At 43.3% G+C, this 26,237-nt stretch overlaps 1 protein-coding gene across 3 annotated transcripts in view; it reads right to left on the bottom strand.

The window, feature by feature from the left end:
- Nucleotides 1–9,458: 9,458 nt before the first annotated feature.
- The window catches only part of APMAP (adipocyte plasma membrane associated protein), a 63,455-nt gene continuing 46,676 nt past the window's right edge, over nucleotides 9,459–26,237 (bottom strand). For all 3 annotated transcript variants that reach the window (XM_073627947.1, XM_073627948.1, XM_073627949.1), the window contains exons 7-9: nucleotides 19,886–20,020; nucleotides 16,792–16,984; nucleotides 9,459–13,195 (exon numbers count right to left, since the gene is read on the bottom strand). In XM_073627947.1, coding sequence (XP_073484048.1) covers nucleotides 12,986–13,195; nucleotides 16,792–16,984; nucleotides 19,886–20,020 — 538 coding nt within the window. In that variant the 3' untranslated portion in view covers nucleotides 9,459–12,985. The remainder of the gene's footprint in view (nucleotides 13,196–16,791; nucleotides 16,985–19,885; nucleotides 20,021–26,237) is intronic.

Here is a 26,237-nt window from a genome sequence, read left to right as displayed (position 1 = left end):
TTCATTGATAAAAACGGCATGGGAATTCCCCAAAGGGGAACCCCGAACCAAAATTTAAAAAAAAAAATGACGTGGGGGTCCCCCTAAATTCCATACCAGGCCCTTCAGGTCTGGTATGGATATTAAGGAGAACCCCGGCCAAAATTTAAAAAAAAAAATGACGTGGGGTTCCCCCTAAATTCCATACCAGACCCTTCAGGTCTGGTATGGATTTTAAGGGGAACCCCGCGCCAAAAAAAAAAAAAAAAAACGGCGTGGGGTCCCCCCAAAAATCCATACCAGACCCTTATCCGAGCACGCAACCTGGCAGGCCGCAGGAAAAGAGGGGGGGACAAGAGTGCGGCCCCCCCTCCCTCCTGAACCGTACCAGGCCACATGCCCTCAACATTGGGAGGGTGCTTTGGGGTAGCCCCCCAAAACACCTTGTCCCCATGTTGATGAGGACAAGGGCCTCATCCCCACAACCCTGGCCGGTGGTTGTGGGGGTCTGCGGGCGGGGGGCTTATCGGAATCTGGAAGCCCCCTTTAACAAGGTGACCCCCAGATCCCGGCCCCCCCCCTGTGTGAAATGGTAAGGGGGTACATAAGTACCCCTACCATTTCACGAAAAAAGTGTCAAAAATGTTAAAAATGACAAGAGACAGTTTTTGACAATTCCTTTATTTAAATGCTTCTTCTTTCTTCTATCTTGCTTCATCTTCTGGTTCTTCTGGCTCTTCTGGTTCTTCTGGTTCTTCCTCCGGCGTTCTCGTCCAGCATCTCCTCCGCGGCGTCTTCTGTCTTCTTCTCCTCGGGCCGCTCCGCACCCATGGCATGGGGGGGAGGCTCCCGCTCTTCTCTTCTTCTCTTCTTCTCTTCTTCTTTTCTTCTTTTCTTCTCTTCTTCTCTTCTTCTTTATTTTTTTCTCCGGGCCGCTCCGCAATCCATGCTGGCATGGAGGGAGGCTCCCGCTGTGTGACGGCGCTCCTCGTCTGACAGTTCTTAAATAACGGGGGGGGGGCGGGGCCACCCGGTGACCCCGCCCCCTCTGACGCACGGTGACTTGACGGGACTTCCCTGTGACGTCACGGGGAATGCCACAGGGAAGTCCCGTCAAGTCACCGTGCGTCAGAGGGGGGCGGGGTCACCGGGTGGCCCCGCCCCCCCGTTATTTAAGAACTGTCAGACGAGGAGCGCCGTCACACAGCGGGAGCCTCCCTCCATGCCAGCATGGATTGCGGAGCGGCCCGGAGAAAAAAATAAAGAAGAAGAGAAGAAGAGAAGAAAAGAAGAAAAGAAGAAGAGAAGAAGAGAAGAAGAGAAGAGCGGGAGCCTCCCCCCCATGCCATGGGTGCGGAGCGGCCCGAGGAGAAGAAGACAGAAGACGCCGCGGAGGAGATGCTGGACGAGAACGCCGGAGGAAGAACCAGAAGAACCAGAAGAGCCAGAAGAACCAGAAGATGAAGCAAGATAGAAGAAAGAAGAAGCATTTAAATAAAGGAATTGTCAAAAACTGTCTCTTGTCATTTTTAACATTTTTGACACTTTTTTCGTGAAATGGTAGGGGTACTTATGTACCCCCTTACCATTTCACACAGGGGGGGGGCCGGGATCTGGGGGTCACCTTGTTAAAGGGGGCTTCCAGATTCCGATAAGCCCCCCGCCCGCAGACCCCCACAACCACCGGCCAGGGTTGTGGGGATGAGGCCCTTGTCCTCATCAACATGGGGACAAGGTGTTTTGGGGGGCTACCCCAAAGCACCCTCCCAATGTTGAGGGCATGTGGCCTGGTACGGTTCAGGAGGGAGGGGGGGCCGCACTCTTGTCCCCCCCTCTTTTCCTGCGGCCTGCCAGGTTGCGTGCTCGGATAAGGGTCTGGTATGGATTTTTGGGGGGACCCCACGCCGTTTTTTTTTTTTTTTTTTGGCGCGGGGTTCCCCTTAAAATCCATACCAGACCTGAAGGGTCTGGTATGGAATTTAGGGGGAACCCCACGTCATTTTTTTTTTTAAATTTTGGCCGGGGTTCCCCTTAATATCCATACCAGACCTGAAGGGCCTGGTATGGAATTTAGGGGGACCCCCACGTCATTTTTTTTTTTTAATTTTGGTTCGGGGTTCCCCTTTGGGGAATTCCCATGCCGTTTTTATCAATGAACTTCTATGTGTATTGTCGGCAATGCAATAGCCGCGGGTAGTTTTAAATGAGTTTTTTCCTTCAAAATGTCATTTTGCTGTCAGACTGTTCTAAACACAGGAAACATGCGCCCCTTTACAGGCACACTATAGACACCCCCCAGGTACGAAATTTAAAGGGATATTACACTTTTATTGTTTGACTTTAAGCATTATTAAAATCACTGCTCCTGAAAAAACGGCCGTTTTTAAAACTTTTTTTTGCATTGATCCATGTCCCCTGGGGCAGGACCCGGGTCCCCAAACACTTTTTATGACAATAACTTGCATATAAGCCTTGAAAATTAGCACTTTTGATTATTCATGTTCGTGTCCCATAGACTTTAACGGTGTTCGCATGTTCGAACGAACTTTTTTCCTGTTCGCATGTTCTGGTGCGAACCGAACAGGGGGGTGTTCGGCTCATCCCTAGTGTGGGGATGTTTTTCAGGTGTTGGGCTTGGCCCCTTAGTTCCAGTGAAGGGAACTCTTAAGGCATCAGCATACCAAGACATTTTGAATAATTTCATGCTCCCACCTTTGTAGGAACAGTTTGGGGATGGCTTCTTCCTGTTCCAACATGACTACCAGGTCTACCATGTACCAGTGCACAAACAAGGTCCATAAAGACATGGATGAGCAAGTTTGGGGGAAGGAACTTGACTGGCCTACACAGATTCCTGACCTCAACCCCATAGAATACCTTTGGGATGAATTAGAGCAAAGACTGTGAGCCAGGCCTTCTAGTTCAACATCAGTGCCTGACCTCACAAATGCGCTTCTGGAAGAAAGGTCAAAAATTCCCATAGACACACTCCTAAACCTTGTGGACAGCCTTCCCAGAAGAGTTAAAGCGGTTATAGCTGCAAAGGGTAGGCCAATTCAATATTGAACCCTTTGGATTAAGACTTGGATGCCATTAAAGTTCATGTGCGTGTAAAGGCAGGCGACCCAATACTTTTGACAATATAGTGTATGTGTTATAACTACCGCAACCAATTGCTAAAGTCTGAACGGGCCCTAAAGGTATCCTTTGAGCATGCATTTGACCCTCAATTGTACACAGAGGAGGAGTAACTGTGTAGTGCTGCAATACAAATTAGCAGTCTAAAGAGCCATGACAGATTTTGGTGAGGTGACCGTGAGGTGATGTTTGATATTCTCTATGGAAAAGCAGGCTGGAATGGTTTGAAAATGTAACAATTTACAAAATATGTGCAACTGCAATTCTCAGGTATTACTTTTAAGATTTAGACTCTTGCTTCAAATATCAAGCTGTGCATGAGCAACCTAACACATGTACACAATCTAAGGTCAATTTGAAGTAGAAGCAAATAAACCTATTCTAATTGGCTGTACAACCTTCTATGTTTGGGAATAGATAGAGCCGGCAACCCTGTAATCTGTATTTTAAGCTTATTAACTACATAAAATTAAATTAAAACTGACGCGTTTCGGCGAGAGCCTTAGTCATGCCCCCATCTATTTGCTTATCTTGCTGAGCCTGGTCACCTGTGTGTGGATCTTGCATCAGCATTAGGCTGTTCCACGTAGTGAGCTCTGCACCTACAAGACTTTCTCTGACCAACCTTCTATGTTGGTCTGCTATTAGAGGAAATAAATTTCACTCCTCCAGCTCCAATTTCAAATTTGATGGGTCAACATATCAAAAATAAATAAATAAAAGGTAACATATTTCAGAAGCAATAGAAACTGCATACAGCTGTGTAGCTGGAACCGCCTACAGTGGAACTTTTCACAGTGGGCTTTTTTCTGCTTACATACATAGTGGCTCACCGAGGGGCAGAGCCAGCTGCCAGTCCAGGCATTGAATTGTATATGTGTATATAAATGTTGTTACTTTTATTCTTTTTCATTTAAAAATCAATGAAATTATTGTGAAATAAGAAATAGACTAAAAGGTAATGCTCCCCTCTTTAAATAAAGGGGTCATTGGACTGCTGTGGTTCATTGTGGTTCATTCAACATTTCCTGCCTTGTCTTGAATGTTTCAAAACCGTAATTGAAGCATTCACACCTTCACACTTGAGGACAAGAAACTCTACAGTTAAGCATGGTGTACACGCACAGCTTTTTTTTTTTTGCTCAGCCAGAGGGTTGAACTGAAAACAACTGACAGATCCCTGCATCCATGCAAGCAAAGTAGATGCCGGGATCTCCCCTGCTGCGCTATTGTATTCCAACAGTAGGGCCCCCCTCCCCCCCCAAGACAGAGAGCAACACATACATTGAAATTCGGGCAGTTCCTGCTGAACTGGCCAAATTTCAGTTGTATACCCAGCTTTCGCTGGTATAAGCTTTCTGTGCTGATGCATCTGACAGAGCGAGTCTTGTGTGAACCACTTTACACAAACTGTGAAATAAAAATTCCGGCTGCCCTCCCACACAACGATGTATAATCAATTCTTTATGGGAAAACTACATGATGTGTACAAGCGGGGGATGAAAAGGAACGAGGTTCCAAGCTGTGTCCCTTCTATGCACTTGTGATTTCATCTTACACCAACTCTAAAATAATAACTTGTTGAGAAGTTGTAAAATGTACATTACTTCTCTTAAAGGATAAGTTCACCATCGGGAACATGTTGCACGATCCACCCATTTTTAGGGTGGAACATGTAACATGTTCCCGCTCCTGCAGCAGCTCAGCTATCCAAGTCCTCTGTGTGACAGCAGTACAGGGAGAAGTTCCCCATACCAACTGTCACTCTTTGAAAAGAACGTGGCCGTGAGGGGCTCCACTCTCGCAGCCGCATCATTCTTTCACAGACGCATCATTCTTTCACAGAGTTCTGTGACTGAATGAACTACAAGTACGGACATCCTTGGCGGCTGTCGGATTGTAGGTCTCAATGAACTACCACTACGCTGTTGAGCATACATTCTATGATGTATGGGCAGACAGCTCACACTGACAGTCTGCAGGAGACCTGCATGGCACCAGAAATCGGCTGATCGCTGGTGCAATGCTTTCCAGGCACCTAAAAAAAATAAAATAGTAAATGCGCATTTACCCAAAACTCTTGTCACAAACGCAGTGTGTTTGCCTGCACCGGATTGCATGGTGCAGTGCAACTTGAGCCCATTCAAAATGAATAGGCCCAAATCACACCACACTGAACCACATGTGAATCATACAGGAATGTGAACTTGCCCTAAACCCTCGTTCACTCTGAACGTGGGTTTGAATCATGCGAGTTTAGCTGAACTTGCATGATTTCAAACTCGCATTTCATTGCAAGTTCAGGGGTGATTGATGTCTACTGAAATCACCCTCGAAGTCGCCAAAAGTAGTACAAGAACTACTTTTCGGAAGTCGGTGCGGCACCGCACCAATTGGGACAGTCCCGTTGCTGGCACTAGGCTGTAATTTGGCATGCGATTTGACATAACAAGTTGCACGTCAAATCGCGCCTATGTGAACGGGGGGGCTAAAGGATAAACATACTTTTTAAAACACATTTGCAATTTAGATTTTTTCCTTTCGTACACCATGCAACGTTGCAACTCCAACCTTTTACCTTTTTTCCCCCCATGTCTCAAGAGCTGTCGTCATATGCCCAGGCCAGTGCAAGTTTCCTTTGTTTACATTTAGCTTGTCTACAGCCTACGCTATGGCAAGAAACAAAACAGCGGTGTACAAAGGGTAACTTGAGAATATTTAATAAAAAGAAATCCTATTCTGATTACAAGAATGATCTGAGGGTAATTGATAGATTAAAGGAGTAGGATATGTTGTCTTGAAAAAATCAGATGTTAGCCATTTTTCCTAATGCAGATTAAAAAGAAATCTGTTTTTATTGGGACAGCTCCACTTGCAATGGAAAAAAAAAAAAAAATGATTAGTGTTTCTCCCAAGAATGATGGGCAGGGAATAGCAGGTCATTGTCACACAAGTGCTACAACCAGCAATAATCCCTTCAGAATTCTGTGCGTGTGCTGTACTTTTGCACCTTCAATTTTTTTGTATGGAAGAGTTAAACTGGCCATAAGCTGACCCAAATTCAGTCGGTTCAGCAGGGAGTGGCCAAATGTTGATCAGTGTGTGGCTGTCCCTGCTTCACAGAAGTCGATCAAACGATTGACTTCTGTTGAACGGAGATGGCAAAAGACTGATACATGTTGGAAAAAAATTTTCTGCAGTACAGCAGATGGCGCTGTCAGAATACAATGTCCTGCTGGGGATCTGTGAGGAATCCAATAGCTAGAAAAAAAATTGTATGGCCAGCAGCTTAAAGTGTCTGTAAAGGCAGAAGGTTTTTTACCTGCATTAAGGTAAAAAAAAAAAAAACCCACACACCTTCAGTTCAGTCCCCCCCCCCCACCTTATACTTACTTGAGCCAGATCTCGATCCAGCTGTCTTCAGTCTCTCTCTCCTGACTGGACATGGAGGCAGCAGCCAGAGACATTGACTCCTGCTGCTGTCAATCACAGTCTGTAAGGAGGGAGTGGGGGCAGGGCCAGGTAACACTGTGTATGTCAATGGACACACAGAGCCAAGCTCAGGATCGAGCCTGTTTAAGTGCCTCCATAGCAAGCAGCCTGCTATGGGGGCACTTGGAAGGTGAGAGGAGTCAGAAGCACCGCCAGGGGACCCCACAAGAGGTGGATTGGGACTGCTCTGTGCAAAACCATAGCAAAAACGTAGACATGTTATTTAAAAACAAATTCCTTTCCAATCACATTACTGAGTACAAGTTGAACAATCCCCCTTTTAGATAAACACAATTGACTGTCTGAGGTGCTCCTTATTACCCCTTTTTGCCTGATAATCACAACTAGGAGGAGGTATAGCTAGTGCATTCACTGGAGCTCAAAATAACAGCTCAAGAAATCAAGCCCATGTTTAGACAATGCAAACTTAAAAAAAAAAAAAAAAAAAGCTAAACTTGAAGCTTGAGTTTAATATATTCTATTGTATTGAAGCATTTTCAGTACAACACGGTATTTTAAGATATTATGAGAAAGATTTAAGTGCAACTCTAGACAAAACTTTTTTTCTGGATAATGTAGGAAATAGAGTAGCGCTGTCTGTTGTTTTTTTTTCTCTTTCTCCATTTGTCCTGATGACCACTATCACTGAGACAGGGACTAATGCAAGGCCCATAATATTACAGTTGTCATCAGACCAGAAACAGGGGTGGGAATCTTCCTGTGAAGGCACCAGCTTTGGTGATAACTGATAGTGGAAATCTTTCAGAAGTTAAAGGAAATCCCCTAACTTCCTGTTTTGTCCAAGGGACAGGAAGTAAAGGGAAATCTCCCTGATGAAAACTGGTAATAGAAACCTATTTAGGCCAGATTCACATATTTGCGGCTGCAGGTTCGTGCCTGGGGTCTGATGTGTGTCTATTCACCAGTTCAGGTGCAATTCAGGTCTGAATTTTTTGCTTGAATTCACACTTGAATTGGACCTAAACACGCACAGGACCCTTTTAGAATGCAGACCGCAGCTGCCCCGAACCTGTGTGAACCGGCTCCATTGAGAGTCGGTCACACTCACTTGTTATGCGAATTGGATGCGGAGAAATCCGCATCCAATTCATATATATGTGAACCCGCCTAAAGGTTTTACTCATTCCTTTCTCTTTCTGAAATTAATTTTAAAAAGTTTTGGCTAAAGTTACACTTCCAAAATTCCCGATTGCCAATTATACAGACATCTATACTAACCATTGCAGATGGGGGGTTTGGAAATCCTACCCTTTGTACCATACAGGAATAGCAGTGCTACTGCCTGTCAAAAAGTACAGGAAAACCCTGGATTGCGAGCATAATTCCTTCCGGAAGCATGCTTGTAATCCAAAGCACTTGTGTATCAAATGAAAATTTCCCCATAAGAAATAATAGAAACTCAGATGATTCGTTCCACAACAATTTATTCATAAATCCTTCAGTTTATAGTCCATATAAAAAGATCATACCGATGTGACCAGGTTGTGTAACCACAAAATGTCCATCCACAAATGGAAGCCTCCACAAGGGGATTAGAAGCAAAATCCAGCAGGAGCTACACAGAATAAGAGAGAAGAGGGGTGCCTCTAAGTGTAGCAATATGGTTACATTTAATGAAGGTACAATATTTAGTAACTCACATGGCTGATGATTAAAAGAGGCACATCTAAGTATGCAGGCATCCGGGGTAAAGCTGTCCACATAGACCATCCTCCACACCGCCGGCTCTCACCACTGTCAGTCTGCAATCGTGATCAGGAAGACTACTCTGCAGTAGAGCGATTGAACTGCTTGTGGAGTGCAGAGTGGAAGGGACAACGTCAATGGAGGGGAGGAGGACGGTCTATATGGACAGCTTTACCCCAGATTCCTGCATACTTGGATGTGTCTGTTTTAATCGTCAACCATGTGAGTTGCTAAATGTTGTACCTTCATTAAATGTAACCACATTACTACACTTAGAGGTGCCTCTCTTCTCTTGTATATTCAGTTGTGACATGACGCTACTTGTATATCAAGACATCGCTTGTATATCAAGTCAAAATTTATTTAAAAATGTTGATTGTCTTGCAAAACGCTCTCAAACCAAGGTTTTACTGTAAGATATAAGATTTAGGTAAACCTGGCCTAAAATAACTTGTCGGGACAGAAAAGCAGCTGTTTTTGCAGTTATGCTCATGCTTTCTTCAAATTGTGCTGAGCCAACACCCTGGAACAAGCATCTGCATAGCTAACATCTAAATACTGTAATAACTGCACACTTGTTTCTGTCAGTGACTTACTAAGCAAAGATAAGGAGGATAGGAGCAGAGTCTGCATTATCAAAAACAAGTCAGCAAAGGCTGCTCCCATATTTCCACCCTGACAGGTATTTTTTGTAAGCCAAACTCCAGGCAAAGTAAAAACACTCCTTTGCAGTAGGGCTGCAAGGGTTAAATGCTTGCTTAAGTCTAGGGGAACAAGAAAAGCAGTTTTACTTACCTGATCCTCGGTTTATGCAGGCTCTTTCCACACTGCAAGACTGCTCTGCAGCTTCTTCATGCCTATGCTCTGGTGGTCGCAGGTCCCCTGGTGTCATCAAATCCAATGCAGGGTTATGCATTGGACATGTAGATGCTGAGGAACGGTACACCGCTGGAGCATTGGGGAGCACTGGCTGCTGTGGAAGTGGTGGATCGGGTAAGTAAAACTTGTTTCCAAGTCTCTTAGACCCTTGCAGTTCGGGGGCAGCCCCACTATTTTCATAGAAGTTATACTTTAAGAAATGAAAAGAATGTGGCTACTAAACCAAAAAAACACTATACACAGTCTGAAGAAAAGATCAAAACTCCAGTGTAGTTTCACTTTATTAAACAGTTTGCAAATCATTCCAATCAATAGCATTTTAAATAGATATTCCAACAATAATTCAGGAATTGACAAAATTGTATGAACAAAAAAATGGATCAACAAAATTACAAAAATCGGTTAACATTATGTAGATGCACATGACAGCTACAACATAAATATTTAATATACAGAAAACAATGTTAAGATTATTTAATAACTAAGTACCCAGCGGAGTGGTGTGAGTAACTCACCTAACACAAGCCAGACAAATGAAAGAGTTGTGATGGTGGTTGCTGCACACCACTGCTCTTTGCACTAGGTTAGCAAATAAGCACCCGTCTCTGGCATGTAGATGAATATAAAAATATTATCTAGTGCAACTGACCACAGTGTAAAGCAGGACTGCCAATGAATGAAGTAAGTTGGTGGTTCCTTCTATCAGGAAGTCGTCTTACAAAATTAACAGTCTTGTGTAGTAATGCATGGCTACATATGTCTGTTGCAACATGGTATATACTCCATTGAGCAACATTCTTCATATTGTGGTAAAGGTATGAACGACAAGGGTTTATTAGAAAAAAAAAAAAAAGTATATAAAACACCTATAGAAGTCAGTAGAAGTTTTCTTGCACTTGACAACCTGCATTAGAAAACTGAAATTGGGAATCATAATCTGTTTTTTTTTTCTATCAATCAGTGGTTTTACCTCCTAAATTTCCTTAAATACTGAGCTATTGCTCTAAAGTAACATGAAAAGGTTACATTTTTTTAAATATATAATAAGCATGTTATACACACCTACTCTGTTCAGTGGTTTGGCACAGAGTAGCTCCAATCCTCCTCTTTTCGGGTCCCCTGCTGGCGCTCCTGGCTTCTCCTCTTCAGCCTGTGCCACCAATAGCAAGCCACTTGCTCCAGAGGTAATGGTGTGTGCTCACTCCCGAGCCTTGCTGTGTGTCCATAAGACAAACACAGCCGCACCTTGGCCCCGCCCCACGCTCTCTCCTCACTGGAAGTGATTGACAGTAGCAGGAGCCAATGTGGAATGAGAGACTCAGGAGAAGCTCTCGTGCACGTCGCTGGATCAAGAAGGAGCTCAGGTGAGTATCAAGGGGGTGGATGAAGGTAAAAAACTTTGAGCCTTTAAAATCACTTTAAATCTTTATTTCCTCTCAGAACTTAGCCTTAATCCAAACTTTCATTAACCCTTCCTGAACACTCGTCATTAAAGTGATTGTCTCTGCCACTATGGCAAAAACCCTGCCTGCACTCTACTTACTTCCAAGTATTTCTATTGGTCCATCCCTGTGACAGGTTGCCTTACTGGCCATCATAAATGTTTATGAAGCAGAATGGGCAGAGAAAACTTCATCAAGTTTAAAATGTCTAAACTCTAACCTCAACCCACACAAACTTAAACAAATCACTGTCCCTAAGCTCTAAATTAAACACTGCAGCAGAATATTTTCCTTCACATGAAACATATCCCTTAAAAACTATCAGTCCTGCAGAAAGATCTGCACTGAACACTGGGTATATCTGACTTTTCTAGTTATAGATACTAATTATATAGCAGATTATCACTATTCATCGTTTCCAAAACACACTATATACAAGTGGCTAATTTATTGTACCCAAAGCGGAATTAAAGAAGAAGCTTTCATCTTCTCCCAGGCTTCCTTCCACATTTGGTTTGTTGAGTCGCTTGAATGGCTGGACCACTTTGACGTCGCCCGGAGTCACATTAGCAGTTTAATGCTTCTCCCTGGCAGGAAGAAGCATTTAACTGCCTATCAGTGTTTTTTTTTTTCCATTTTGATCCATAAGATGGCTTTCCCCAATCAGGAACTTTTTTTGGGTGGCGGGTTTTGGCCACCCAACAAGACTTCATATTAAAACATACACCAAACATTAAGATCAGCTCCGGCACTGCTTGTAATGATCAGGCAATGCAAACATTAATAATCAAGCAACATAAACATGGGTTAACATAAAAGTGCTCACTAATGCTCACATAGATGTACCAAAATGGGAAAATAATAAGAATATCACTGCTCATAGACTGGTGCTCAGTTTTGCCAGAGTTGAGGGGGATGACATGTCAGGTGTAGCAGCTTTGATAAGGAGGGGCAGATTATTCCCACTGAATTGCAGGGGGGGGGCTTGTGTTAACCCTACTTAACATCAAATGCCAGTTTGAATGCCTGTTTCAGTGCACTCAGATTAAAGTAGTCCACAGGCTATCAGGCTTAAGATGTCATTTTGTGCACATTCTGCAAATTAGAAAGTGTGCAGAACAGTGCTTCAGTAGTGTTGATAGCATAGCCAACACTCCTTAAAAATGTGTGTTCTGAACTGCCATCTTCTGCTGCACTCAAAAGCAGGATGTTGTGCCTTGCACTTGTTTTAGCACCAGATCTCTGCATTTACCAGCAGGATATAATACATGCAGTGGTGGACTCATATGCCAATGTAAACTAAATATAGGTCTTTAGCTGTGCCCTTTAGTACTCTAGAGAAAGGCACTAGAGAGTTGAAACCACAGATAAGCTGGACCCAATTAAGGTTACAGCCCCATCCAGTTGGAAGGATATGTCCCAGTGAGCTCCTAGAGAACATGGAAGACTTGACAGGGGAACTAGAACCTGCCCCAGTACACCCATAGTAAACTGCGCTTTTGAACTTGTACCTACAGGTAAGCCTAAAATAAGGCTTACCTGTAGGTACTGTAATTATCTCCTAAACTTGTAGTTTTTAAGAGATATTCAGGACTGGATGCAGCCGGTGACATTACTGGCCCATATGCCCTGAAGGGATGGCATACCCGTGCCTTTCCCTTTCCTTCAGAGATCTGTGCCGTAAACTGTGACTTCAACGCACTTGTGTGGGATTTACGTTATCATGGCTCAGCCATTCACAGGACCAGAGCCGAGGAACCCAGAAAGACCGGGGGAAGATGGAAGCCCTGTCAGCTGTGACAGCACACCGTTGGAAGGCTTTGTTCTAAGGTAGGTACTTCATAATGTGCTAGTATGCGATGCATACTAGCACATTATGCCATTGCCTTGCAGGGGATTTTTTTTTATTTTAGTCTGTGATTCACTTTAAAAGAGAAAGTACAATTTATTTTCAGTGAAGACTGTGCATTCCCTTTAAAGGAAGCCTGTAATGGGAGACGCAAGAAGAAAATACTGAACTACATTCCACTAAAGCATTAATATGCACTGATATGGAAGCACATCTGAAAATAGAAAACCTTTCAACAATGCAAGTAATGCATGGCAAGCCAACTGTACACAGCCTGCACTGAATATCTGACTGTCTAAATGTCTAAAAACCATTGAGGAATAGTTGGGTTCATATCTCAAAAAAACAAAAAAAACAAAAAAATCTGCTTTTCTTTGAACCAAACAAAATCAGAGTGAGCTTCTATAACGCAGAGATGCTTAGAGCAGCTGACACGGTTTTTGCTCTCTCTTTCAGTCCAATTCTGGTCCTTCAGCTACAAAGGGTCTGATAAGCCACTTCAGACATCATTAAGGTTCAGTCTACAGATAAAAGGAGACCAGAAGGATCCCAGGTATAAATAACCATCATGTTCATGAGCCTCACTGATAAAGGTTGCAACCTCTCCATTGGGATCGTGAAAACTTCTTTTGTAGGATCCTTTCTCTCCGAGCTCTATAACCAGGCTGTATCTTGGAACAAACTTCATCACAGTATCCGGACTTAAAATCTGAATGAGCAAAAACACGTTATTAAAAAGTAACTCAACATGTTCTATGAGTATTTAATAACAACGGAAAAAAAAATGAAGGGGCAGAATTCCATGTTCTGGCCCCGCCCTGCTTTGGATTAGAAAAATATATACAAAAATGGAGCTTTCTTTTATAATAATTGCAAAAACAAAATGAATATAAAAAAGTCTAGTTTAAATACATATAGTTGCCTATGTACAGGAAATACACAGACAACTAAATGAAAATAATTTTTCACTTTAATTTTTTGCACTGGCCAAATTACAAGAAACTCTGTATTTTCATTAGTTCATGTAGGCATGATAGCGCTCCTGCAGTGCTATATTACTAGCATCAGATTGGTCGTTTTCCCCACCATATTCTAGGTGCGTGTCATTGATTTTTGAAGATTGTTGTTACTGAGGTACATAACATATTTGTAGCAGATTTTAACTGAAAGTGACAATAGTAATGCGCAAAACAGACAGACATACTATAATTTTTTTTCTCTCTGGTTTCCTGCGCAATAAACCTCAGAAATTGCAGAAATGTGAAAAAGACCTTACAGGCCACTTGTGACAAATTACTCTACAACATGAATGGCTATTCTCAAGGGTAAGCTAGGATGAAACAAAAATTAGGGTTTATTAACTTACCAGTAAAATTTATTTTTCGCAGTGCAATACAGCACATGGGACTTTAGATGTGCTGACTGCTTTAGTGTTAGTTTTTCCAGCCAAGGACATTTTAAGCAAGTACAGAAAAATAGGATTTTCTGACATACCAGTGAAATCTATTTCCTGGAGCACAGTACAGGACACAAGTTTTTTTTTTTTTTTAAAGATGGGTCATATGCAGCTGCCTACAGTATTAGGGATCTGTGTCCTATACTGTATGTACTCAGGGAAATGGATTATACTGGCAAGTCAAAAGTCCTATTTTCTAATTCATACAGTACAGGCCATAGGATTTTAGTTTTTAACTATGGAAAGTCCTGACTGCCTAAAAGAAGCTGTGACTGCAAAGTAGACTCTTGAAGTGCGCACCGCCTTAAGACAATGAAAAGAAACTTCCCTGGGCTAGTTCACAGCAGGACATAAGGAGAGAAGGGCTATAAACCGGTTGAGGTGGAAGGAGGAAACCACTTTAGGAAGAAAAAAATCTTGAGGCCTCAGGACAGCCTTGTTGTGTAGCAATAGGAAAGGTTCTTTACTGGATAAGGCCACAAACTCAGAGACCCTCCGCACAGAGGAGATAGCAATAAGAAAGGCGATCTTGTTTGTAAAGTCAGATACGAGAATATCCTTAATAGTTTCAAAGGGCATCCTCTGAAAGGCCAAAAGAACAAGGTTGAGGTCTCATGGAGTCACAATCCAGAAAGGCCCACAGAGAGTCTGCCACGAGTCCAGGTATATTCAAGTGCCACATCCTCCTGGGTCAGTTCAGTGAGGTGAAAAATCACTGGAATGCCCCATCTTGATTCTGAGGTGCAAACGAGGGAGAAGCTGGAGGGGTGTAAAGGCACAGATCTAGTTGAACTGATCCCACGAAGTCACCAGCACATTGCTGGACTGGTGACAAACCTATTCAGTTTATTGAAAAATCTGGATGCCAGATGATCCATGTCTGGCGTCATCCATCTGCAGCAAAGAGCTTGCAGTAACCCCAGATGGAGAGCCTATTTCCCTGGATAGAGACACCGACTACTGAGAAATTCCACCTAACGATTTCCCCAGCCCAGCATTTGGATGGTGGGCGGGGCCAGAACATGGAATTCTGCCCCAGAGAGAATCGACTCCACTACTCTATTAGTGGCACTGCTTCTGGTGTCTCCTTAATGGTTGATGAAGGCCATGGTCATGGCATTACTGGATTCTTGTGGGGTGACCTTACAACAGACATCCAGTTCTGAAGGAACAACTGAACTGCCCCAAATTCCAAGATGTTAATGGGAAGATGGCGTTCCTCTGACAACCAGGTTCCCTGCACCAAGAGGACATCCAAGTCTCCATTCCAGCCCATATAGGCTGGCATCCATCATGAGAACATTTATTGTCTTTGGAGGGAAAGGATTTCCTTGACTTCAGCACTGGGTTGGAAATCCAAAACACTAGGGAAGAGTCTAGCGTGAACCTAGACTTATAGTACTGCCTCAAAAAAGGTTGCCATCAGGCTCAAGACCCCTATGCATGCACAGATCATAGATCAACCCTGGGATTAGTGCATGTGGTTATAAAAGCAAAAGGGACAAAAGTTTGTCCCGGGGCAGGATTGTCCTGGCCCCAAAACTGTGAGTTGGTTGCAGAGACTATTTCCAAAGGTTGAGGATCCAACCAAATCTTTGCAAAGTCTGCACTAACAGGGACAGGCAGGCCTTGTCCTTGAACAAGACATTGTATAGGTAACCCACAGCATGTATCCCCCGAGAACCAGAGCTGAACTAAGACCGGGGCAAGCACCTTGGTGAAAACCTATGGGGCCGTGGATTGGCCAAAGAATAGGGTGACCAATCGGTAATGCTTACTGCCCACAGTAAAATGCAGAGAGTGTTGATGAGGAGAAAAGATGGCAATGTGCACAAAACCACAAAGTCTCCAAGAAGGAGGGAGGTAAGGATTGATTTGGCTGATTTCATACAGAATATTCTGATGAAGGCTTGTTCCAGATTTAGACTTGGAGCTGGAGGTCTAAGAGGAAGAAGAATGGAAGGAACTTTTCCTAGACTCAAAAGTAGCAGGTCTACCTACAGAAGCTTTCTTTTTCTGGGAGAGAAGAGTATTCCTACCCCTGTGATCTCCTTGGTGTATTTATCCAAAGGAGGGGCTAAACAGGAATTCTTCCTCACAGTAGTGTAGCTGCATATATCCCAAGACTAAAATCCTGTGTGCTGTACTGCATGACTAAGAAACTGTATTTAATATGTACAGTACATACATTCAAACCCTTATAAAATGTGGAAACTGTAAAGAAAATTAGCATGAATTTGTTTACTAATTGTATCTATATAAAAATTACAATATCTAAATCGAATATATGAAATACTCCTGCAACAAGTTGTACATTGGAAAGACCAATAACTGTACATACACACACTAGATTTAATGAATCTGTACAAATTCATAAGGCACACAAATATATTGTTTAAAAGGGATAGTTCACCATTGATGGTGAACTACCGTTCTCCATTTTTTCAAAGGATCTTTACCTTTGATGATGCTTCTAATGTGGGCTCCCCCTCTCCATCCTGCTGTTGGATATGCAGTCTGCTCTCTCTTTCATGCACTGAATGCTGAGGTCAGCTGCTAAAGCACGAGAGAGTGGACTGCGAACGTGTGGTTAGGCAAGCCAAGTTGTGAGTGTTTGAGGTGTTGAGTTCACGCATCCAATAGTTGGTTCGTCCTGCCATCTAGGCTAGACAGAGAGGGGAAGCTCACAGTAGAGCCTGCAGTAGAAGCAGCATCAAAAGTAAGGATCGTGTTTTAATAACAAAGAACAGGATTTTAGTACAGACAAATTTGTATCCCCTTTTTCAGTTCCATATACTGACCTCACAACTGTTATCAGGTTAAATTACATTGGTTATTATTTCACATACCTTGAAAATGATCTTTTTAATCCAAGGTTTGTCAGCTAAGAAGTCCATCATGGAAAATCCAGGGTTTAGTCTCACTGCAGACATGGCCACCCAGTACCCTCCTGTGCTACTAAGGCGAATATTATCTGGAAATCCAGGCAGGTTGTCCACAAATGTATCCACGCCACCTTTGGTGAGGCCAGAAACATAATACCTACACAAACATAATTATGGTAGATAATAAACTAGAGCTGCACAGTAATAAATTAAATATAAAGAACAAAAAGAAGTCTGCGCTGATAAAATATAAACAAACTAGATTTCAGAAGCTGGTGTTCAGGATGGATATATGAATCCACAAAACTATAGCACTAAATATAATATAACAATATTACCATAAGCAACACAAAAAAAATGTGCAAAACGAATAAAAGTCCAAGTTATTCTAACTTGTCTAGTGAAGTCCAAATATTGTTGTTTATGTTGAAGTGATATTAAAAAAAAAAAAAAAGGTATTTACTTTTATTTAAAAAAAATAATAAACATGTTATACTTACCTGCTCTGTGCAATGGTTTTGCACAGAGCAGCCGCAATGCTCCTCTTCTTGTCCACCCCGCGCCACGGTGCTCCTGACCACTCCTTTTCTCTGAGTGCTCCCAGAGCAAACCACTTGCTATGGGGGGCACTCGTGCATGCTCGCTTCCGAGCCTTGCACTGTGCTCCATAAAGCACACAGAATGGGGCTTGACCTGCCTCCCACTTTTCCTTACTGGCTGTGAGCTGTGATGAAAAGCAGTGGGAGCCAACAGCTGTCTCTTAGCCAATCAGAAGGCAGAGACCCAGGGTAGAGCAGTCGCTCTCATGCACATTGGTGGATCACAATTGGGCTTGGGTATGTATTGGGGGGGGGGGGGGGTTGGGGGGCGCAGATGTATACTGAAGGTTACTGAATGCATGAAGGTAAAAAACCTTCCTTCAGCCTTTAGAACCACTTTAATATTGTTTATGTGAAAGTGCTGCATTATATTTACTGTGAATAAATTAAATATATTTAGGATTTTTAATATATTTTGAATGATCTTTAAAAAATTATTAATGTTCCATTAGCAGTGAAGATATTGTAAGGGCCTGCACTGATAAGCACATCAGAATAGATTCTCTCCCTATAAAAGTCAATGTCTAAAGGCCTGTACACACAATACGAAAATCGGAAGTAAAATTTAATCCGATGAACGATCTGCAGATTTCGGATCGTTAGTATGGTGCCTATTCCGATTTTTCGTACGACAAAAGCTGGATGTACAGACTATAAAATTTTTGTTGGATGTGAACACAACGTCCGATTTTTGTTTAATTAGTGCGGTTTTCATCCGAAAAAATCGTAAGACCAAGACTACGCCTGCTCAGAAACGAAAGAATATGTACAAAACTATTCAACACATTACTTCTGAAGTTGAATTCTGTCGTACGAGAATTGTATGGCAAGTAACCTTTTCACTTTCCATATGAGACTAGCATGCAACGAAAAACGGACGAACGTTCGTCTGAAAATCTGATCATGTGTACAAGGCTTTAAACTGACATATGCAATCTGAATGCACCTGAAAGCAAGCTGCATTTGACCCTTGAATCCAGCCTTAATGCTGGATTCACACTTAAGTGATCAATTGCAGTGCATTAACTCAAGTTCCTTTAAAGCAGAGCTCCAGCCCCCCTCAAAAAATCAAAAGTCAGCAGCTACAAATAATGTAGCTGCTGACTTTTAATACTAGGACACTTTCCTGTCCAGGGATCCCGCGATGTCGGCACCCCAGCCGATTTTTCAATCAGCTCTCGGGTGCTACCGCCGCCATTCCTTCTAAGGAATGGCTTCCCTACTGCGTCTGTGCAAGCACACTGCGCTTTCCGAATGGCCTGGCAGCGGTGAAAGGAGGAGGGGGGCCGAACTTCCGCCTGTTGGGTGGAGCTCCGCTTTAAGGCAGCCCTGTTATTATGAATAGGCTCCTAATGCACCACCATGGATCAAAAAATGTACATAACCCTTCTTCAGCAAGGCAATCCACTACAACACATGGCATGTGCACTGTGGTACTTTGTGCTCTCCAGTACAATGCATTAAATTGCCATTCACAAAGAATGACACTGCACCCCACATGGAGTAGGTGCACTGCCATAAAATGGTCCAAGTACCATCCAATTATCCAAACACTGCTAGAGCGCAGTAAATATTGGTATGACAGAAGAAGCATGCTTGTCCACATTTTTGTCCATTTGGGTGCACTGCCAGCCCACTCAAAATTAATTAAATACCTTTTAGATGTAAAATGTGAAAGTCACATTAAAAAATGACTTTCACATGAACTTCACAATAGCAAGTCAAAATTTATACGCACTGAAAACACATTAGTCTCTTCATAAGTGAAACACAAACATGATTATGATTTCCACCACAAAGTTTAAAGGCAGAAGGTTTTTTATCTTAATGCATTCTAAAAAGCCTTCCTTGTGCAGCAGCCGCCCCAGCCCCCCTAACACTTACCTGAGGTCCCTTCTATGTCCAACTATGTCCATGAGTTTCTCCCTCCCGATTGGCTGAGACACAGCAGTGGCGCCACTGGCTGCCGCCAAAGTTTGCTAGCCAATCAGGGCAGAGAGGGGGCGAGGCCGGGTCAGGGCTCTGTGTCTGAATGGACGCAGGGAGCTGTGACTCGCTGGAGTGCCCTCATAGCAAGCTACTTGCTGTGGGGGCACTCAACAGGAGGGAGGGGTCAGGAGCACAGAAGAGGGACCCGAGAAGAGGAGGATCGGGGCTGCTCTGTGCAAATCCACTGCAACAGAGCAGGCAAGTATAACATGTTTGTTATTTTTATAGGAAAAAAAACAAGACTTTACAATTACTTTGATAGCCATGCTGAACAGTAAAGCACGTACACAATATAAAACACGTTTCTACTTCCTCTGCCCCCTACTATTAATATCTCCCTATGTTTAGTCTATGTACAGTAGGAAACATGCTTTGTTCTCATAGTACTTTCACACTAACCACATAAAACAGTCTTGTTTTGCTTCTAGTGCAGGTTTTTGGCAAGAGAATAGATTCTCAAAACAACATACCTCTTCACACGTGCCATTGTGGTTTCTGCAACAAGTACAAAATCCTCTGCAGGAGAAAGCTGAATGCCATTGGGAAAACGCAATCCAGCCATTAAAACCTTTACTTCCTTTGTCAGGGTGTCATACTCCAGCAAGCTGCAAAAGTAATTATAGGATTATACTAATCTCCACGCTGTCATGTACATGAATGGACAAGGCTTCATCACTGTCAAAAAAACACCCATATTAACAGCCTTTATTTTAGCAAACACAATTGGTCATAATGTATTTTAAAGCTTTATGACATTTTTAACAATTGCATAGCATTTGAAAAGGTACAATACCCAACCTAACTCAATAAAGGTGCAACATGCAATGACAATAGAATCACAGCTATGATAAATAAATTAAACTTTTTTAGGCTTCGCTGACACTGCACTGACATCTGAGGGTTCCTGCACTTAGAAACTCCAAAGCACAATGTGAAAGTCCCCTTAAGTGGTTTTTATTGCCACTGCAGCTGACAACTCTTCAACTGCTAACCACCTTAGATGCCCCAATAGTTAGTAAAGTCCATAGTTTGGCTACGTTCATACTGAGGCGTTTTTCAGGTGCTAAAGTGCTAAAAATAGCGCCTGTAGAGCGCCTGAAAAAACGCCGCCCCAGTGTGAGAGCCCGAGTGCTTTCACACTGGAGCGGTGCGCTTGCTGTACATTAGAAAAAGTGCTGCAAGCAGCTTTTTTTGGGGCGGTGCAGGAGCTGTGAATATACCGCTCCTCCACCTCCCCTGCCATTGAAATCAAAGGGCACCGCTGCCGAAGCGCCTGCAAAGCGCTTCGGCAGCGGCGCTTTGCGAGCGCTATTAACCCTTTATTCGGCTGCCGCTAGTGGCCGAAAAGCACCGATATTACAGCGGTAAAGCCCCCCCGCCCCAGTGTGAAAGTAGCCTTAGTAAAGTGTTAACAACTAGCAGCACTTGAGTTTGCCATAGAATATAGGAGTAGTTACCTCTAACTTTAAGTGAACCCGTGTTTTTCCCATACAGGACAAAGCAACACTTACCTACTTCCCCATCTTTACATACTCACCTTTTATGCTCGTTACCCAAAACTAAAAGCTTACAAAAGGGCCAAGTACCCTTTCCCCACCCTCATGCGAGTGCTGGTGCTTGGTGATTGGCTCAGAGCTGTCACATGGGGGCAAAGAGAGATTCATATGCTTTGCATACTCAGAAGTAGTGAATATTTCTTTTGGCTACTGGTGGTTGAATTTGGGAGGGGGTTGGCTGAAAGAAGAAACGTTGCTGGGGAGAACATTAGAAAAATATGTTACCCAACTTTTGATATTCCTGATATGTCCCTGCTGTACCATGTACTTGTATGAGAAAGTTTCCTGTTCTCTTTGTATTGCTTCCTAAGTGTGAAATCCCTGGTGTTTCTGCCACTCCTTCTGTTTTTCCTATAAAAAAAAAAAATTGACCACACTAGGCACGAGAGCACAGCGTTGTCAGTTCTCTAGCTGTGCTGGCAACTCCGCCTGCTCTCCTCCAATGATCAGACTAGTTCTGACACACCCACTGCACAGCCATTCACTGGATCAACATGCTGTGGTTTCTCCTCCCCCAGCTCTTATGCAGGCGAGTACAGAGGAAACATGATACAGTTATAAAAAAAAGGGGGGGTGGGGGGGTTGTTTAGATTTTTTTTTATATGCATACACATGTTTTGCCTTTCGTTTCCATTTTAAACTGAACGGGTTGTTTTACAAGATGATCGTTTACATATACTTTGAAGCCCAAATCCATAAGAATTAAAAAAATATAACCCTGCAGTGGGCCCAACTGCACTGTAAGAGTTGAACTGCTCGTTATGTCTAGGGCTTGCAGAACAGACATTATTACTTACCTGATTCCTTGCTCGCTCCTCTTCCACACGAAGTACCGGTCTATGGTCAGATACTCATTATCGTCACATGCAACACAGGACATTAACCCTGTATTGTATATTTAGGTGTCTGAAATGCAACCGGAAACAGTTGCAACTTACAGAGCAGCTACAGGAGACCATTTAAAGCACTGGAGGGAGCCTGCTGGAGTAAAGAGTAAGGTAAATATTTAGCTCAGTGAAGCTGGCCCCCCTACAATCAGAACAAATAAAAACTCAAGTGTGTTTCTTTAGTGCCAAGTTTGTGCTGTTTTGTGCCGTAAAAATTTACATTTGTGCTGCTTTTATTTTTAAGATATTAGCAATTGTTTTTTCCAGACTATGACATCACCTAGCCCCCCTGCAACAGCCAAATGGCATGAAACTGGACTGGGTGGTTAGTGCCATGTTTGTGCCGTTCCTGTTACCTGTTCTATGTTTTATCGTTTTCGGGTTATTAATGATTTAATTAAGGTCACTCAGCCACCCTACAACACTCAAAAGGCATAAAACTGGTCTTGTTGGTTAGCGCTACGTTTGTGCTGCTATGGTTTTTAAGTAATAACAGTTTTTTTTTTTTATCAAACACCACCCACTTTGCCCCCCCCCCCCATACAATCGGCACAAATAAAAACTCAAGTGTGTTTCTTTAATGCTACGTTTGTGCTGTTTTGTGCCGTAAAAATTTACATTTGTGCTACTTTTATTTTTACGATATTGGCAATTGTTTTTTCCAGACTATGACATCACCCAGCCCCCCTACAACAGCTAAAGGACACAAAACTGGGCTGGTTGGTTAGTGCCGCGTTTTTGCCATTTAAATCTCTGTTCTATCTTTTATCATTTTCGTTTCGTGTCCTTTGGCTGTTGTAGGGGGGCTGGGTAATGTCATGATCTGGAAAAACCAATTGCTAATATCGTAAAAATAAAAGCAGCACAAATGTAAATTTTTACGGCATAAAACAGCACTAAAAGAAACACACTTGAGCTTTTATTTGTAGTGATTTGTAGGGGGGGGGGGGGGGGGGCAAAGTGGGTGGGGTTTGATAAAGAAAAAAAACTGTTATAAAACTTAAAAACCATAACAGTACAAATAAAAATTTTAGCAGCACAAACGTAGCACTAACCAACGAGAACAGTTTTGTGTGTTTTGGCTGTTGTAGGGTGGCTGAGTGACCTTTGGTGACCTTCGATAAATCATTAATAACGCAAAAACGATACAAGATAGAACAGAAATTTAAATGGCACAAACCAGCACAAACACGGCACTAACCAACCAGCCCAGTTTCATGTCATTTGGCTGTTGTAAGGGGGCTAGGTGATGTCAAAGTCTGAACAAAAACAACTGCTAATATCTTAAAAATAAAAGCAGCACAAATGTTCATTTTTATGGCACAAAACAGCACTAAACATAGCACTAAAGAAACACACTTGAGTTTTTATTTGTGCTGATTGTAAGGGGGCCTCCTTAAAGTAGAGCTCCACTCAAAAGGGGAAGCTCCGCTTGTTCACGCCCTCCCCCCTTCACTGCCCTTTTTCGGGGAGGAGCCGATACCTCCTTTTGACAGGTACCCATTAAGATCACTGCAGCAATCTACAAGCATTTCTGGCCCCTCCTCCTTCCCTTCTGGAACACACACAGGTCCCAGAAGACAGTGGGACCATTCAGGGAGCGCAGCACGACTCACGCATTGCGCAGCAGGGAACCGGCTGTGAAGCCTGAAGGCTTGACTGCCAGTTTCCCTTACATACAATGCCGGCGCCTGCACCCCAAGCCGATTGACGAATCGGCTCAGCGTGCCGACATCGCAGGATCCATGGACAGGTAAGTGTCCTTATATTAAAAGTTTGTAGCGGCTGACTTTTAATTTTTTTTTCCCCAGACTGGAGCTCCTCTTTAATCTTCTGCCCATAGACTAAACAAGCAAAAAGAAGTGCATGGGGGGAGCACCACAAGGATGAATTTTTAAATTTTTCTGTTGCTTTATTCCACATGGGCAAAGCACAAGTTCACTTCAAGGTGAGGAAAGCTGCAGTGCCACACTATAACTATTTCTATGGTGGACTTAAAGCGTAAACGATCATCTTGTAAAACAACTAGGGCTGCGAAAATGAATGATTAATTCCTTGATTAATCGTTCATTTTTTTGATCGATCAAAATTTTTTTGACCGGTAGGCTGCCTGCCCTGGGGCCGCTTTGGGCCAAGCTGTGGCTGCAGCGCAGCGCTCCGCTCCCTCCTCCGCTATATGTCATACACAGTCTGCGGGCATCTCCCGCTGTGTGTCTCCGAGCTGAGTGTGAAAATTTTGGCCGCGCTGTGAGAAAAGTCCCGCCCTCCTCCTAGATCAGCTTGTGTGATAGACGCAGTGTTCTGTCTATCACACGAGCTGATCTAGGAGGAGGGCGGGACTTTTCTCACAGTTTTCACACGCAGCTCCTAGACACACAGCGGGAGATGCCCGCAGACTGTGTAATCCAGGCACAGGCACTGACTACAGTGAGGCTGCGATTACGGGCATGGTGAGACTGCATTATGGGCACGGTGAGGCTGCATTATGGGCACGGTAAGACAGCATTTTGGGCACGGTGAGGCTGCGATTATGGGCACGGCGAGGCTGCAATTATGGGCATGGTGAGACTGCGTTATGGGCACGGTGAGACTGCGTTATGGGCACGCTGAGACTGCATTATGGGCATGCTGAGACTGCATTATGGGCACGCTGAGACTGCATTATGGGCACGCTGAGACTGCATTATGGGCACGGCACGGTGAGACTGCATCATGGGAACGGTGAGACTGCATCATGGGAACGGTGAGACTGCATCATGGGAACGGTGAAGAGACTGCATCATGGGAACGGTGAAGAGACTGCATCATGGGAACGGTGAGACTGCATCATGGGAACGGTGAGACTGCATCATGGGAACGGTGAGACTGCATCATGGGAACGGTGAGACTGCATCATGGGAACTGTGGGACTGCATTATGGGCACGGTAAGGCTGCGATTATGGGCACGGTGAGGCTGCGATTATGGGCACGGTGAGGCTGCGATTATGGGCACGGTGAGGCTGCGATTATGGGCACGGTGAGGCTGCGATTATGGGCACGGTGACGTCCTAGCCATGCCCTGCTATGTCTGGCTTCGACCGTTGCCATAACAACAGTGCTAAATCAACTAAAAAAAAGTAGTTGGATCTGTATGTGCGTTATAATTAATCGAAATTAGTCGATTAATCTATTAAAAAAAAAAATTTGATGAAATCGAACACGAAAATTTTAATCAGTAACAGCCCTAAAAACAACCCATTCAGTTGAAAATAGAAATAAAAAGCTAAACATTTGTTTATAGATATAAAAAAATTATTATAAATACCTTCTTTTTTTTTTTTTTTTTTTATAAATGATCACATACCCTCTGTTCTCAGCTGCATAAGAGCTGAGGGAGAAGGAGCAAGACACTGATCTGCCCAGGTGTGATGGGAGGGCCCGTGGAACTCAGAATACATCTTATGTCTAAGTGAGAAAATATATCTTGGACTACTTAAAATGGGACAGTAATATTTGTCCACAATATCTCCCAGGATGTATGTAGAGACTATTATTGGTTTGGTTGATTCTGAACTCAACCTGTTAATTGAGTGAGCTGATCACATTAGCCTCCAGGACTGGCTAGGAAACGAACTGTTGATGAATAGGCTGAGGAGGGGGGAGATTGTTGTTTGTATTGTTAATTGTAATTAGCTCCTGTTATTGTGTTTATACTACTGTGTGAAGCTCGGTGCCCACAAGTCTGTCATCTGGTCTGGGTAAATGTTTTAGTAAATTGGCTCATGTTAATTAGGTTAGCTTTGAGTCAGTCTGCTGTATAAATGTGTGTGAGATCTCAAATAAAGAGTTAGTTCTGATGTACTCCAAGACTGGTGTTGTCTAGTTCTTGGGGGTTCCTATAGCCAGATCCATTGGACTTGTGTTCCAGAACTTAGGAAGCGGTATACTGACGGAAGCACTCAAGCAGCGTGTGGGACGTTCCGTGACACCAGGGAATGGCTGTGCAGGGCGGGTTTGTCAGGACAAGTCTGATCATTGAAGGAGAGCAGGCTGAGTTCCCAGCACAACTAGAGAACTGACCACAGTGTGTTCTCCTGCCTAGTTTGGTCAGTTTTTTTTTAATAGGAAATCAGAGGGACTGGCAGAAACACCAGGGATTTCACACAAAGGAAGCAATACAAAAGAGAACAGGATACTTTTTACATACAAGTACATGGTACAGCAGGCACATATAAGGAATATGAAATGTTGGGTTTACATGCTCTTTAAAGTGACTGTAAAGGCAGAAGGTTTTTTTTATCTTAATGGATCTATGCATTAAGATAAAAAGCCTTCTGTGTGCAGCAGCCCCTCTCAGCCCCCTAATACTTACCTGAGCCCCATCTAGATCCAGCGATGT

Source organism: Aquarana catesbeiana, linkage group LG04 (assembly GCF_042186555.1).
Source record: "Aquarana catesbeiana isolate 2022-GZ linkage group LG04, ASM4218655v1, whole genome shotgun sequence".
Classification (NCBI taxonomy): Eukaryota; Metazoa; Chordata; class Amphibia; order Anura; family Ranidae; genus Aquarana; species Aquarana catesbeiana.
Note: the sequence above shows the minus strand (reverse complement) of the source record. Positions and strands in the feature narration are given on the sequence as shown.